General features: G+C 42.5%; 2 protein-coding genes and 1 non-coding gene across 4 annotated transcripts in view; all 3 read left to right on the top strand.

Moving 5' to 3' along the window:
• CCT6A (chaperonin containing TCP1 subunit 6A) overlaps nucleotides 1–4,763 on the top strand; it is a 10,260-nt gene extending 5,497 nt beyond the window's left edge. Inside the window, 8 exon segments of the mRNA XM_040456249.1 lie at nucleotides 5–129; nucleotides 223–305; nucleotides 1,243–1,339; nucleotides 1,628–1,775; nucleotides 2,192–2,325; nucleotides 2,821–2,923; nucleotides 3,415–3,487; nucleotides 3,732–4,763. Coding sequence (XP_040312183.1) covers nucleotides 5–129; nucleotides 223–305; nucleotides 1,243–1,339; nucleotides 1,628–1,775; nucleotides 2,192–2,325; nucleotides 2,821–2,923; nucleotides 3,415–3,487; nucleotides 3,732–3,804 — 836 coding nt within the window. The 3' untranslated portion in view covers nucleotides 3,805–4,763.
• LOC121017859 (small nucleolar RNA SNORA15) lies at nucleotides 1,815–1,954 on the top strand. The gene has a single exon (XR_005784928.1). It is a non-coding gene; the product is annotated as a small nucleolar RNA SNORA15 (small nucleolar RNA).
• A 250-nt stretch (nucleotides 4,764–5,013) lies between the features above and the next one.
• Nucleotides 5,014–15,682, top strand: SUMF2 (sulfatase modifying factor 2). 2 transcript variants are annotated; one of them, XM_040456234.1, is made up of 9 exons: nucleotides 5,014–5,141; nucleotides 7,103–7,259; nucleotides 9,939–10,053; nucleotides 10,504–10,548; nucleotides 10,896–11,046; nucleotides 11,894–11,949; nucleotides 13,860–13,944; nucleotides 14,130–14,274; nucleotides 15,490–15,682. In XM_040456234.1, exons 1-9 carry the CDS (start codon nucleotides 5,078–5,080, stop codon nucleotides 15,572–15,574), a joined length of 903 nt encoding a protein of 300 aa, XP_040312168.1. In that variant the 5' UTR covers nucleotides 5,014–5,077; the 3' UTR covers nucleotides 15,575–15,682. The 2 variants fall into 2 exon arrangements, with proteins under 2 accessions (XP_040312168.1, XP_040312167.1); XM_040456233.1 differs by having other exon boundaries at nucleotides 7,103–7,268.
• The last annotated feature ends 569 nt before the right edge of the window (nucleotides 15,683–16,251 follow it).

Below are 16,251 nucleotides of genomic sequence, written 5' to 3'. Positions count from 1 at the left end.
GCAGAAGAGAGAGAGAAGCTTGTAAAAGCTGAAAGAAAATTCATTGAAGATAGAGTTAAAAAAATAATAGAACTGAAAAAGAAAGTCTGTGGTGATTCAGATAAAGGATTCGTGGTTATTAATCAAAAGGTGAGAATGAAGTTTTACTTTATAAATGAGCCTGTATCATTCATTGTTATTTTTAAGGTGACTTCTATTAAAACTAACTTGTTTTTGACACAGGGAATTGACCCCTTTTCCTTAGATGCTCTTGCAAAAGAAGGCATAGTAGCTCTGCGGAGGGCTAAAAGGAGAAATATGGAAAGGTACAGATACCAGATTATCTTGGTGATGTAAATTTTACTTATTTTGCAAGTTAACTGGGATTGCTTTTTCTCCTGTAATTACATTTTTCCTTTTTTTATTGTGATAAAATACACATAATATAAAACTTAACATTTTACTCATTTTTTCTAATTACAATCCAGTGGCATTAAATTGCATTCACGTTATCGTGCAGCCATTACATCATTCATCTCTAGAACTTTTCCATCTTCCCAAACTGAAATTCTACTCATTAAATAATAACTTTGTTTCTCCCACTCCTGGTAAATACTATTCTACTTTGTCTCTAAATTCAGTACCTCCTGTAAGGGAATCATGCAGTATTTGTCCTTTTGTGTCTGGCTTCTTCACTTAGCATGAGAGTTTCAAAGTTCATCCATGTTGTATAGCATATGTTAGAATCTCATTTCCCTTTCAAGGATGAACAATACTCCATTGTATGAATATATCACGTTTTATTTATACATTTATCAGTGGACATTTGAGTTTCTTCCTCAAATGTCCTGTTGTGAATAATGCTCTTGTGAATAATGCTGCTGTGAACTTTGGTATATGCTTGTTTTAATTTTAAGCCACGAAACGTGTATGTATGTAACCATGTCGAGAGACAGCATCAAGGGGTTTCAAAGAACTACTTTTTCCTCAGAGCTCACCACAGTAAAGAGCTCTTGTTCGCCTTTAGATTTCTTATCAAAGGAGTATTTCCTAACTTTGAAAGCCTGGTTTAAATGGTGAATTAGGAGAAAAGACTGGTTTTTAGCTGGTTGGTGGTGAATGAAAAGGCTTGAGTTAAAATACATTTCAGAATATCTAATTTCGGTATGTAGTTCTGAAAGATCACTTCCTAAAAATTATTAATCTCTTCAAACATAACAAAGCCACTTACAGGTCTCCCTTAAAACACTTCGAATATTTCAGGCTGACTCTTGCTTGTGGTGGAGTAGCTCTAAATTCTTTTGATGACCTAAATCCTGATTGTTTGGGACATGCAGGACTTGTCTATGAATATACATTGGTGAGTGTATTTTCTTTCTGAAGATGATAATACAATGATGTTTCGTTCATGAATTCATTCAAACCCAGAATCATATTTTTGATTGGTTTCCATACATTTTGATGCTTATGTATAGTAATGATAAGCCATTGATGGGAAAAGTCACATTTCTTTTATATGAAGTAGTTTATTTGCTTTAATGTGATTGGTATGTTGTTTTCTTATTAATAAACTACTTATTCTTCCATAAGCCCCTCTTCATTCTTTGTATAACCATATCCTGTTTTTGAAAATATCTTTTTCACATAGGGAGAAGAGAAATTCACCTTTATTGAGAAATGTAACAACCCTCGCTCTGTCACATTATTGGTCAAAGGACCAAATAAGCACACACTCACTCAAATCAAAGATGCAATAAGAGATGGCTTGAGGGCTGTTAAAAATGCTATTGATGATGGTAAGATCCTTATTGTATATTCTTTTGCTAGTGTGAAAGGCATGGCTGAATACTGTGTTCTTTTTATCAGTAATTTACACAGCCAGACACCATGCAAAAGTAAAGTCTTCCCTTTAAAATGCCTGTGATGGTATGCGAGGCTTTTTTATAGCATATCGTGATTAAAAGTGGATACAAATAAATGAACTAATGTTAAGACCTTGCAAGAGCTTCCAAGTACTAGTTAAATTGGGCCATTTTGCTATTTGATGTGTTGCTTGTATTGCTTTCAAGTGTAGTATTAACACTGTGGTGGTTATGCCGAATTCTCAAGAAATGGATGGCTTTTGTGTGTGTTTTAATTTTCTTAAAAATGATTCTACAGTTTTGTTTTCTCTGCAACTTAGCATTTCTCTCCGTCCCCCCGCCCCCAACAGGCTGTGTAGTTCCAGGTGCTGGTGCGGTGGAAGTGGCAATGGCAGAAGCCTTGATTAAATATAAGCCCAGTGTAAAGGGCAGGGCCCAGCTTGGAGTGCAAGCATTTGCTGATGCGTTGCTCATTATTCCCAAGGTATGAATACTTGAACAGTTTTCTTAACTACATCAAAATGATTTAGCTGATGGAAGCTTTTTGATAATGGCATTTTTATAATGTAGACTTTGAGTAAACAAGTTTTATTCATTTTCTCCCTAACATAACTAGAGCCGGGTATCTCTTATCCAAATGTATTCGGTTCCTGTGGAAGGGAGTTGAATAACTGAAGTTTCAGATGGCAGGAGATAAGAGTTTGCAGTGTAGGAGTTATACTAGAGTACAAGCTTGCTCTTTTGTTTTCTCTTGTATGCTATTTTAGGGATATAGTTTATGACCAGTGTATTGCTGGGCTTGGGGTGGGTTAATGAGTTGGTTAGTAACAAATGTTCTATTTAGTTATTCTCTGATATGAACATAAATACTGGTCTATCTTAAGGGGTTTTTGTTTTGTTTTGTTTTTACTAATTGGAATTATGGTTCTTATCACTTCTTAGGGTTCTGTCTTTTAAAGGATTAAATTTGTTTGTTTAGGTTCTTGCTCAGAATTCTGGTTTTGACCTTCAAGAAACACTAGTTAAAGTTCAAGCAGAACATTCAGAATCAGGTCAACTTGTAGGTGTGGACTTGAACACAGGTAAGAGAACACAGCTATTTGTAGGGGGAGAACTAGATTCAGGTGAGGTAAAATCAGGGAGGATAAAAAATGGAAACAAAAGAATGTTGGAGAAAAGTAGAGTGGAAGAAAGATAACAGAATCCTGCAGTATTTGTAAGACCTGTTACTGTCAACAGCATCATACATTCACATTAGTAGAAACGGTTTCTGGAATGAGGGACATTGGTAGGCCCATTTTGGCCAGTTCAAGTGCTCTACTTTAATATGAACAAACAAGAATGCATCTGGAAAAATAGAGATGTTCAAACATTTGGTAACCAAATAGCACATTACTATTACTGGATGTCTTCTGAGTAGAGATCGTAGTTTGGAGCAAAATTGGACTAATTGAGGAACTTTGGATAATGAGAATAATCAGTGATGAGCAAATCACAAAATACTCTGTTTTATTTGCATTCTGATCTTCCAACTTTCTGTGTGTGATTTTAAGAATACTGGGTTACTTTACAGGTGAGCCAATGGTAGCTGCTGAAGTAGGCATATGGGATAACTATTGTGTAAAGAAACAGCTTCTTCACTCCTGGTAAGTTTGAGACAGCCAAAACTAAAATAACCTCTAGAGAATCCTCATACTCTTACTTGGTATGTTTAATTACGTGGGGTTTTTTGTTTTTGTTTTCATAAAAATGTAATCATCTGAAAGTATAAAAACTAAACTAGCCTTCTATATTTTTGAGGGGAAAGGAGAAACTTAATTGGATATAATTTGTGCAGTTTGGGGTTCATATGTCACATCTGAGCCATCTGATCTTTCCGTCCCCTTTCAGCACTGTGATTGCCACCAACATTCTCCTGGTTGATGAGATCATGCGAGCTGGAATGTCTTCTCTAAAAGGTTGAATTGAAGCTTCCCTTGTGTCATCTGTATCATGAAGACTACAGAGTGATCCTAAGAATATAGCCATGGAATTTTCGTCCAAGCTTCAAATGATTTTCAAAAGCATTTTCCTTTCCCATACAAAAAAAAGAACACTGACACTCAAATTTTGAAGTTCTGAAATTATAATTACAGTATTTTTTTAAATTTCACTGCAGTGTACACCATTAAGCAGGCTGTTTTCACCCAGTGAACAGGATGTTTTGCTTTAGCTTCCATGATCTAAAAGTACCGTGTTAGACAAGTGTGTTACCTACCTTGTTATTAAATGTTCCTTGAAAAGCAAATTTAATGGTTTAATAATTTCTTCTAATTGATGTATTTTAATATATCTACTAGTTCTCCACTGTCAGGCTTGTAGGTTTTTATGCAAATATAAATAATACTTAAAGTAACTTAAGATTTTGAAAGCATCCCTGTTTCTTTAGTATTAATTCCTGAGTAAAACTGTTGGAATCATTTGTTTGGACTTTTAATGCTTTTAAGTACTTTTGCTAAAATGCTCCCCAGGAAAGTTGTACTGGGCAGAAAGATGGGTGAAGTAGAGGCAAGGGAGTTGATCATTATATATAAATAAACTGAAAGTATGAAGAGAGGAAACTAGAAATAGAGGAGACAGAGGGAAAAACACCCTTAAAGGCATGGGGGCTAAGGGAAAGGAGATTTTCGCATGGACCATATTTTCACACCCCTGTCTGTACCTGTGCTTATGCTGAAAGACCTGCCCGACCATTCCAAACTCTGTAGTGTCGTCTTTCACCCAAGTTACTGTTCTCTCCCACCTGCTTCCACAAAATTGTTTTTACAGTTGGTAGATCTCATTCACAGCCCTTGAGAGTGAAGTTGTGTGCTGCAAAGCTTTGTGTTTTTGAGGACTTGGCAGTTGCCTACGGTGTGCAATAAATACTAAATTGAAACCTTTTCTGTGATCTTGAAATGGTATTCCAGGGCCCAAAAGGAATTTGAATATAAATGGGTAGAAAGTCTGTGGAAATGTTCTGTTCACAGTGTAATGGAGGAGCTTGTGGAACGCCAGGGCCCCTGGACACTAATCTCTTTGGCTCCACAAGTTCCATACCCAGCCGCAGCCTGGGACTAACCAAGCCCTTTTGACCAAAGGGAGTTGTGAGGGAAACGCTAAGGAGGCGTTGCGAGCGATACGGTGGCCGAAGCGGTGCACGCAGGGCGCAGGCGCAGAAGGGCTTTACGGTGCGGCGTGCTTCTCGTGTTACCGGCATGGGCCCCTCGCCACCGCTGCTGATTCTGCCGCTGCTCCTGTCTGGCCCGTGGCTCGAGCTAGGTCAGTGTGCTGGCCTGTCCCCTGACCCTGTGTGCCCCAGGAAACATCAGGGAAGGGGTGGGTGCCCTGCCAGGTCGGGAAAGAGACCGTGGCCCCTCCGCCCGCTTCCGGGATGGGCTTGGAGCAGCCAGAGGCAGCCAACTTGGCAAGATGGTTAATGTTCATATCCTATCTAACTGCTTTTTCACTTTTAATTTATTTTGGAATCTTTCGAACATAGTGTAAAAGAATATAAAAACACCTCCTCCTATGAACCGGTAACCCAGCTTAAAAACAGGCGCCAGTTTATAACTAATCTTGCTATTTTGGTATATCACACTTTCTCCTTCCCTGGGGCCTTTTTGAAGTGAATCCAGACACGACACAATTTTATTTGTAAATACACAGCATGAATAGCCAAAAAGACAAGAAGTCATAAAAAAAAACCCACCATACTCTTTCTCTACCTTAAAAAACTAACAGTTGTCATTAATATCCTTAAACATACAGTTAGTGTTTTCAAATTCATCTACTGTGTTTGTTATAGTTTATTTACTGAGTTAATGTCAGAGTTCATACATTGCAGTTATATGTTGTTTCTTAATTCCCTTTTAATCTGAGATTTCCCTGTAAAATTTTTTTTCTCCCTTGAAGTAGATGAAATCATCAGTGTGTGTCAGAATGAGAATAAGAAGGCTAAAGACAGAGAAACATGAAAAAATGGTAGACTCGGCCATTGAGGAACTTATAATTCTTAGACATCCTTAGGCAGAAACATAACACCCCAAAGTGTGAAGACAAGTGTAGCAGGTTGGAAATAGTGCTGACCTGGAAGTAAGGAGACCTGGATCTAGTGCTGTCCCTGCTAACTAGTTCTTTAAGTGGTTTCTCTTTTTTGGGTCTTGGTTTTTTCCTGTTAAATAAGGGGGTTGAATTAAAGATCCTTTTGAGGCGCCTGGGTGGCTCAGTCGGATCGTGGGTTCGAGCCCCGTATTGGACTCTGTGCTGACAGCTGAGAGCCTGGAGCCTGCTTTAGATTCTGTGTCTCCCTCTCTCTCTCTGCCCTACCTCCACTCGTGCTCTCAGTCTCTCAACAACAACAACAAAAAAAGTTAAAAAAATAAATAATAGGGGCGCCTGGGTGGCGCAGTCGGTTAAGCGTCCGACTTCAGCCAGGTCACGATCTCGCGGTCCGTGAGTTCGAGCCCCGCGTCGGGCTCTGGGCTGATGGCTCAGAGCCTGGAGCCTGTTTCCGATTCTGTGTCTCCCTCTCTCTCTGCCCCTCCCCCGTTCATGCTCTGTCTCTCTCTGTCCCAAAAATAAATAAAAAATAAATAAAATAAAATAAAAAATAAATAATAAAGATATTTCTAATTCTGATTTTCTGAGGTGTTCAAACAGTAGATATGAAGGACCTCATTCAGTTATTTGCTAATTATCGTGCTCTTATGCTAGATGCCAGGAATACACTGGCAAAATAAATGTAGTCCTTTTCTTTCTGGAGCATATGATATAATAGTGAAAATCATTCAGAAATGGGGAGGAAGAGGCAGAGAAACAACTTGAGCAGAAGTGTGGGTAGAGATGTGCTAGATGTATTTCAGGGTATAGTGTCTAGATTTACCTAGCTGGGACAAAGAGTTGTGTACAGTAATAGAGCAGTAAGAAAGAAAATAAACATTTGTTGAATAATTACAATGCACTCACAACGTTTCACACATGTTAATTTTAATTCATACAGCCACACCTATGAAATAGCTAGATGTTATCTCCATCTTGTAGGTGAAGAAACCAAAACTCAGACTGACTTATTTGCCTAAGGTCACCCAACAAATTAAGTGGCAGAACAAGAATTTAAAGCCAAATTTTTAAGCTGCCTTTTTTTTTCATTACATCATTATGAATATTACGTATGATCCAAATATTGTCACTTGTTTTATATATATTCATGTATTACTGATGATGCTCCTTTTTCTCTGCAGGGAATGGGCAGGCTACTAGCATGGTCCAGCTACCAGGTGGGAGATTCCAGATGGGAACAAATTCACCAGATGGCAGAGATGGTGAAGGGCCTGTCCGGGAGGTGACAGTAAAACCCTTTGCCATTGATATATTTCCTGTCACCAACAAAGATTTCAGGTACATCAGGTATTCTAAGAGCAGTAAAGGCTCTTTCTGATTTTCGTTCCTGATAGCTAAAAGCAAACTAGCTTGTTCACTATTACATATCATCTTTGCAATAGTAATATGGGATAAGTGCTGTCTCCATTTTTCAGGTGAAGAATCTGAAGTCTGGAGACTCTGTTTACGGCAGAGCTGGACCTGGAACTCAAACCCTCTGACCCTTGAGCCAGTGGATTTTCCATTACACTGGATATAACACTGAGAAATAGGGGCAGAAGTCAAACACTTAACAAAAACCTCTTCCACAGGGAAAAGGGATTGGGAGAAGGGTCATAGTAGCTGGGAGTCTTTAAATATCCTTTATATTTACTTATGGAACTGGCATTGTTTTAGGACAAGCATTGTGATTCCAACTCAATCTAGGAAGCCTTGTTGAGCCGCCTCACTTTCCTCAAGGTGGTATGTTTTGCAAAGGCTAAAGTGGGGAATGATCCAGGTGATACCTGTAACTTACCTTCAAATGATACAGGGGGAATATAGAGAGAGAGGAGTGGGAAAAGGAAGAGGAGGGAACAGGAAGACAAAGCAAATGTGGGAAATGACTTATATGTTGCATTGTGGCCTTAAAACTCTTTAAGATAAAAATTTACGGGGAAAAATTTACTCAAGAGACAGAGTAAGCATAACAATTATTAGTGTATTTGTGGCACCTGGGTGGCTCAGTCAGTTAAGTGTCCGACTTCGCTCAGGTCATGGTCCCACAGTTCATGAGTTTGAGCCCCGCGTTGGGCTCTGTGCTGACAGCTTGGAGCCTGGAGCCTGCTTTGGATTCTGTGTCTCCCTCTCTCTCTGCCCCTCACCCGCTCACACTCTGTCTCTCTCTGTCTCTCAAACATAGATAAACATTAAAAAAATTAAAAAAAAAAAGAACTGGGAGATGCAGCATTGTGTTAGTTTACAGATTTTGCCCATGTTTTTGTGACTTCCAAATGAAAATAATTCCAGGGAAGCACCTTATTAAAGGTATTTAAAAATCCTTCCTGGGAGGGGGAGGGGGCAGGACAGGGAACACTATGTAAGGGATATATATATATATATATATATATATCTATATATCTATATCTATATCTATATCTATCTATCTTAGTTGGTCTGATAATGGATGATTTCAGTTTTTTTTCTTTTCATATACTTATGCTTTCTCATTTTTCTATAATACAATATGCATTACACATACGTGCTTTTTTGTTAAGTATTTATTTATATTGAGAGTGAGAGAGAGAATGAGTGCAAGGGAGAAGAAGAGAAAGGCGGGGAGAGAGACAGTTCCAAGCAGGCTGCATACAGCTGGTGCGGGGTTCGAACTCACGAACTGTAAGATCATGACTTGAGCCGAAACCAAGAGTCAGACGCTTAACTGACTGAGCCAACCAGCACTCCATGCTTATATGTGCTTTTTAAAAGTATTTTTAAACAGGAAAGTTACTAAAATTGAAGGAGAAATCACTTTTGATCAGGTTTGCACCACATCATGACAACCAGAAATAGCTAGTTAGATAGATGAACAGTGTGTGTTCTTTTATATTTCAAATTATGACATTTATTTATTTATTTATTTATTTATTATTTTTAATGACCTATTTTATGATAGACCTCTGGCAAGCCCCTAAACTTTGCTTAGAACCCCCCATGATTTGTCTCTGCCTCTCTGGTGAAAGATTTTCAAACTACTCAGATGCTCTGAGGTTGGTGAATAGCTGTTGCTACCACATCTGATCACCTCCTCCATTCTCAATGCCCCTTTCATGGGTGAACAATGTCTCCTCATGTCAGAGGGCTGGCACAGACGGGGTACTATTAGCCCAGTGAAAACAATCCATCTTACCCTGGAAATTTTACGTGCTAAAATTTGCTAAACCATACCAAACTGTGTGAAAATCCATTCTAAAATTTCAGTACATCATTTTTATTTGATTCCGTTTTTTTTTCATTTGTTAGATGGAGATAATCACGTTCTGCCTCCCTCGCATGATCGTTGTGAGAGTGGGGATGTGATGAAGACCTTTCAGAAAACAGACCTGTTCCCCACCCTTAAATATTCTCAGCAGTTTTATTCATAATCTCCAAAAGCTGGAGATAACCCAAATGACCTGCAAGTGGTGAATAGATAAGCAAAATACAGAACCTCCACACAATAAAATGGTACTCTGTAAACAGAGGAACAAACTAATACTGGCAACAACGTGGGTGATTCTCAGAAGCATTATGCTAAATGGAAGAAGCCAGACTCTAAAGCTATATACTGTATGATTTGATGTATGTGAATTTATATTCTGGGAAAGGCAAAACTATAGGGACAAAAAGCAGCAATGGTTGCAGAGGAAATGAGGGAATTTTTGGAGGTGGTTGATAAACTTGCTCTATATCTTGATTGTGATAATGACTATAAGTTTTGTCAAAACTCACAAAACTGCACTAAAAGAGTGAATTTTACTCTACGTGAATTACACATACAGCAACAGATTTTAAAGGAAAATCTCCTACTCAGACTTCAATGTCAATTCCTTGTTGTTGACGGAAACTCTGTGATGTGTGACTTAAAGGTGAAGGATATATGAGGTTTTCTGGAGCAGGAGGGGACAGTGGGACCTGGAACTGTAGCAGCTTAACCAAGTGAAATATCTCTCTTTTCAGGGAATTTGTCAGGGAAAAAAAGTACCGGACAGAGGCTGAGAAGTTTGGGTGGAGTTTTGTCTTTGAGGACTTTGTCTCGGATGAGCTTAGAAACAAAGTGGCCCATCAGATGGAGGTGAGAGAACCTGGACTTTCAGCTGAAGGAGTGGGCCCTGGACAGAGAATCCTGTGGGTTATGGGGTCACCTGGGCCATAAGAGAGAATCACCCCTGAGAGCCGCAGGCAGGGAGGAAGCAAGAGAGATCCTCCCTGGAAGAGTCAGATGAACACGTACTCCCGAGACGTTAACCTTGTGCTGGTTTCTGCCTAGAGAGACTTTGTAAAAAGTCTGGTGATCTGGTCACATGTAGGGTTCAAGTTACTCCATGAACTGACAAAAGAACATCTCAACATCCCCTCCAATAACGGTCATGAGATGTCCTGCTTTAAAGGTTCCAGAAACAGCCCTACTTGGACCACCCGAGTCTCAGCCTAAAGTGTCTGCTCTGCCTCCTGTGTGTCAGTCAGGAAGGTGACCTTGCTGGGTCAGAGCATCTTGCAGTCATGCCTTTTCCTTTTTTTGCAGTCTGTTCTCTGGTGGCTTCCAGTGGAAAGGGCATTCTGGAGACAGGTAAGAGTTGGTTCCTCTGCCTTGTTTTCTGCCCCTGTTGACTCTTATTCTGGAGGCCTGGCTTCCCTAGACCCGTTGCCCATCTAGAAATATGGAATTAAAAAGAATGACCATAAATTTTGAGGACACAGCCAAGCAACCCTATTTCCTGTGCCCTGATCTTTTTTCCCATCGCCCATCCCACTTTTCCGTTTCTGACTCTGGGCCTCTCCGCGCTCACCAGGCTGTCTCCTCCAACTTCCTTGCTCCATCTAGTGGTAAAAGCTGAACTCAGCCACCTTAAGCCTAGCCTTCCTCAGACTTCCATGAGCTCCCAGAAGTCTGTCTCACTTCATCCTGGCTGTCAGCCTGCAGGTCCTGGCTCTGGCATCCGAGAGAGACTGGAGCTCCCAGTGGTACACGTGAGCTGGAATGACGCTCGTGCCTACTGTGCTTGGCGGGGGAAACGGCTGCCCACCGAGGAAGAGTGGGAGTTTGCTGCCCGAGGGGGCTTGACGGGTATAGAGTCGGCAGCGCGACTCCCCTTTATTCTTCTCCCATACTACCCTGCATGGGGGGCTTTGAAGGGTGGGACGGGTCCATACTCCCGAGAGCAGTCTTCTAAACTGTGTGGCAAAGGGCCGGTGTTCCTGTTTTCAATTCTCATCCATCTCACACCCATACTAATGTACAATGCCATAAAAATTACTAAGTGGAAAAATGGAATGAAGGAACAGACAGAAAATTTGTCATTTTTGGAGATTGCACCCAGACATGTTACATTTCAGTAAATGATCAGAACACCATAGCATAGGGGGAAAGAAAAGCACTACCTAGACTGCCTTTTCCATAGGTGTAAAGGGACTAAAGAATCACTATTTGCTCATAACTCTGTTGTTCTGCAATCCCACCTAAACAAAAAGTTAGGAGCAGGAAGCAGCAACTCCCCGTGTTCAACACCTCTGCTACTCTTTGAATGAACACCAGCTATCCCAGTAGTCAAAATTATTAATGTGACTAATAAGGTTGCTTGTTTGTTTATCCAATTTAAGTCTAGTTGACAAGTTTCTTCATTCTTACCCCCAATTTCTGTACTTAATCTAGACATGATCCAGTAACAGTTTACAGACTGGCATGAGTCAGGACCACAATTGGGATTGCACTGTCCTGGAGCAGATCAGGAGGCCAGGGGCTCTGAGTGCAGTACAGTGAGGGGAAGGGACAGGCCTGGGAAATAAAAGTAATCTCTCTCTTCTTTTCCCATCACCTTCTGACTTCCTTTTGGTTCCCTCACTATTTCTGTCTTTCCCTTGTTCCACAACCCTTCACCTCTCCCACGCCTGCTATCTCCTTGCTCTCTTGGCAGGTCAGGTTTATCCATGGGGAAACCAGTTCCAGCCAAACCGCACCAACCTGTGGCAGGTAAGGCATACATTCCTCACCCCTCTCCCTTCTCAAAGCCTTGATCGAAACCTGCTGTAGGCTAGGCGGCACATTGGGCTGTGGGACTCAGAGGGCTTTGTGTTCTAATGGGACTGATAAACTACCAAACTGCTAAAGCAAAAGACAGTGTGGTAGGGCTACATACTGAAGAGTTGCAAGAGTAGATGACTGCCTGAGAGAGCTGGGGGTGACTTCACAGAGAAGATGACATTGAACCTGATGGAGATTGGAATTTGCCAAGTGAAAAGTGTAGGAAAGGGCACTATCAGCTGAAGGAACAACATGAGTGTAAGCATTGTATTAGGAAAGGGTACTGTGTGTTCAGAGACGGGACAAATTCAGAGAGGCTGGAGCACAGTGAAATGGGGGGTGTAGGAGATGATGTAGGCAGTGGGTTGTAAGCAGATTATGAAGGACCAGGTGTGCCAAGATACGGTTATATCTTACCCTGTAGGCAGTGGGGAGTCAACAGAGGGGACTAAAAGCATCTTTGATTTGGGGAGTATGCTAGTTGCTAATTTGCACAGGACCCAACGAAGTACAGCTGCAATGGTGGCGGGGGGGGGGGGCGGTCTCTGAATTTGAGGCTGTGGCAATGGCACAAGGGATTTTGAACATGTGAATTAAGTAGCAGCAGGATGGAGAGGAAGCCAAATGGAAGAGGCGTGCCTGAGAAGATAGACAGGGTTTGGTAATTAATCAGATGTGGAGAGGTGAAAGAGAGTTGGGTTCGAGCATGAATCTAAGCTTGGGCAACAGGATGATGGTGTACCATTATCCAGAATAGATGATATGCATTTGGGGTCAGAAGGCTAGAACTTGATCACTGAACTGAGATCACTGATCACTGAACTAAGATCAGCTTAGTTTAAGGTGCCTTTGGGTCATTTATATGCTGAAAGTCAAAAATACAAGTCTGGAACTTAGGACAGAGGTCTGGGTCGGAGCAAGTGGTTTGGGAGTCATCAGCATACATCTTGGGCAAGAATGTCATCTCCCAGGGAGACTCTAGAGAGTGAGGTGGTACAGCGTCAGCGTTTCAGGGGGTAGCATTAAAAAGGACCTGAGGGGTAAACTGATCTTAGATGATCTTTGGATCAGAGCTTTGCAAAAAGACAGATCTGACTTCTTCACTGTAATCTTTGATAAGTTAGCCATTTTGAGCCTCAGTTGCCAGTTTTTTAAAGGGAGAAAATACTTGCCTCACAACCTTGTAAGTATTAAATTAAAAGCGATAAATGTAGCAGCCCTAGCACGTAGTAGCTATTGCCCCTTCTATCTCCCCTTTAGTAAGAGCAGCTTCCATAGACCAGTGGAAGATGAATCCCAGTTTTAATGAGAAGAATGAACACATTGGACACATTGCATCAGCAAATATAGGGTCCTTTTTTTCAGGAATTTTGGTGGTAAGAACAGATGAGGATAGAGTCAGGGCAGACGAGGGAGAGTTACACCTGTTGGTGGTAGAAGGGGAAGAGGTGTTACAGGAGAGCACAGGGTGGGCATTGGTTGTTCTGCAGATGGCAGGTGGTGCTGACCACAGAGGAGGGGAGGAGAGCCTTTCTTCCCAAGGCACCGAAGCACATGGGGTCCAAGGCAGAGGAGTGGGAGCTGCTGAGAGTGGAGAAAGTGGGAGTGGGGTAGGCTTGTTCTAGACCCCTGTGGGCACAGGGGAAAGCATACCCGTCCTAATCCAGCCAGGAGGTGATGGTGGAGGGCATGAGGTGACTAGTTTGGGAGCTCAGGATGGGTACCTCAGAACACTGCCCCATACCCCTCACCCCACCCCAGATGACACAGCAGGTGACCTTGGTTTTCCTCTGGGTAGACAGGGACACCTGCCTTGGAACAGGATGGTAAATGTTTTAGTCTAAATTTCTCCTTCTCAGGGAAAGTTCCCCAAGGGTGACAAAGCTGAGGATGGCTTCCATGGAGTCTCCCCAGTGAATGCTTTCCCCCCACAGAATAACTATGGTAAGATTTCCTTTCACATTGCTGTCAACACTCACAAATTGTTTGGTGGGATCATTCTGTTGATCAATGAGGCAGAAAGAAACACCACCAGAGAAGCATTTGCTCCCCTAAAGACTTCATAAGTGGGGGCGGGGGGGGCGGGTACTAGCCAGCCTGGGACTGACCCCCACCCTGCTGTGCTGTAGGGCTCTATGACCTCATGGGCAACGTGTGGGAGTGGACGGCATCACCGTACCCGGCCACTGACCAGGACATGCGTGTCCTCCGGGGGGCATCGTGGATCGACACAGCTGATGGCTCCGCCAACCACCGGGCCCGGGTCACCACCAGGTAAGAAGCCTGGGATCTGGGGGCTGAGGGTCAGGTCCTGGTCTCCCAGAGCACAGACAGCACCAGAGCTGGTGTTGGCACTGCTTCCACACCTCCGTCTGCACCCAGAGTTGGGCACAGAAAAGAGAACAAGCAGCACTTGCCATGAGAAGCAAAAGAGCCCAGGGCGACTTGTGCCTTTTCTTGCCAGCTCTCAGCACCCAGAAAGACTTTGTGTCCCACACCATAAGGTTTTCTTTCTGTTCTTGTCCTCCTAACTGGGTGTGCGGAGACAGGGGGGTAGAATGGCCACATAAATAGGTTATGGCCTGGGGTCATGGAAATACTGACCCTTCAAACTGGAAAGCACATGAAAAGTCATTTTCTGTAACCATTTTGTTTTACCGTCAAGGAAAATTAGGCTCAGGGAGGTGCTGGGACCTGCTCATTTCACACAGATGATTAGTGCTAGCACCTGAGTCTCCTACTGGGACTGTCTCTACACTCTCATCTGTACATTTATTTTGATTGATCTCCCTGTGATTCCTCCCATTACGGGTTCCATAAGGATTGAAAAGAGACCACAGTTTCTGTGGCCTCGGGAAGTCAGGTTTGCAGACGTTTCTTTGACACATTGAGGCCCAAGACTTTCTCTCACCTCCTTTTTTTAGGACAAAGTAATGGAGAAGATATTAGCCTGGGAACCAGGAAGCTGGGTTTGCCACTGAATCTCTTGTGCCCATGAAGCAGTAGTTGGCTCTGGGCAGGATATTTACATCTTTCTAGTATCTGCTGGGTCTCTAAAATGGTGAACAGACCCTCCCTTCCAGAGCTATTGAGAAATGGCAAATGAAGGAGCATATGTGAAAGTTCATTAAAAAGTATGAAGTACTCACTGGCACTACAACATTTTGCTTCTTACTGACAGGATTTTTTGTTTGTTTGTTTGTTTTGACTGAGTTATTCTAAACCACCAGCAGCTAAAGTTACTACTCATTGCCCTTCCTGCCTTCCAGAGCAGATTCTCAGGGCTGTTCACTCACACTTCCTCCACCCTGTCCCAGGGCCCTTCTCCCCATTGCCCCAGGAGCACCCTCACCCCAGGCTTCTTTCTAGATCATGTCCTCCCGCACCCTGGACCACAGCAGGCCCTAGGAGGTAGAGCAGGAAAGTGGAGTAAGACTCCAGACCCCTTTTCAACAAATGTCCATTCTTTCTCCTCTTCTCTGGTGCCAGGATGGGCAACACTCCAGATTCAGCCTCAGACAACCTTGGCTTCCGTTGTGCATCCAGTGCAGGCCGACTGCCTGGGGAGTTGTGAACAGCTATGCAGAGCCAAAGAGAAGAGCCCCATGGTGCCCGTGTCACTCCCTGGCCACGTTCCAGACACAGCCAAACTCCAGACTCTTAAACTTTAGCCTCAGGAACGGCCTCCTACCCCTCTTCCATTCCTCTGTGGCAGGCATCTCTCACCAGGCCAGGAGAGGACTCTAACCTCAGAGGAGGGGTGCCACTGTCTCCTGAAGAAGGGGCCCAACTTATTGATTGTGGCCAAGAGCTGGGTGTTTCTCTTAGAGGTCAGATATTAACTGTATAGGGCCCAGTACTCAAACAATTGGGCCAGAGTGCTCTGAAAGGCACTTTGTTAAAAATTTAAATCAATGTTTGATTCAGGGATCCAACATTGTTTTCTCAAGGCAGAATTTCCCCATTTCTCTTTGTTTTCCAAGCAAATTGCTGTAGAAGGAAAATACTTCTTTCATTCACCTCATTTGTAGTGTTTCACATGCCTCTGAAGGAACCTAATTTCTGCTAACCGTACATAGAATGCAGTAACCAGGCTCTTTAAAGCACAATGTCAGTCTTAAAAGGGTCTAGGGGAGCCGAATTACTTACCAGACAAAACTGTATTGTGAGAGTCACAAAGTAAATGATATTCCAGACAGACAAATACCAGAACCTTCCCTTTCTATTGTTAATCAGATCAGGGCTCCCATA

The sequence above is a fragment of the Herpailurus yagouaroundi genome, unplaced genomic scaffold, assembly GCF_014898765.1.
Source record: "Herpailurus yagouaroundi ecotype Mexico unplaced genomic scaffold, PumYag 216, whole genome shotgun sequence".
Taxonomy (NCBI): Eukaryota; Metazoa; Chordata; class Mammalia; order Carnivora; family Felidae; genus Herpailurus; species Herpailurus yagouaroundi.
This window is presented reverse-complemented; position numbering and strand designations above follow the sequence as displayed.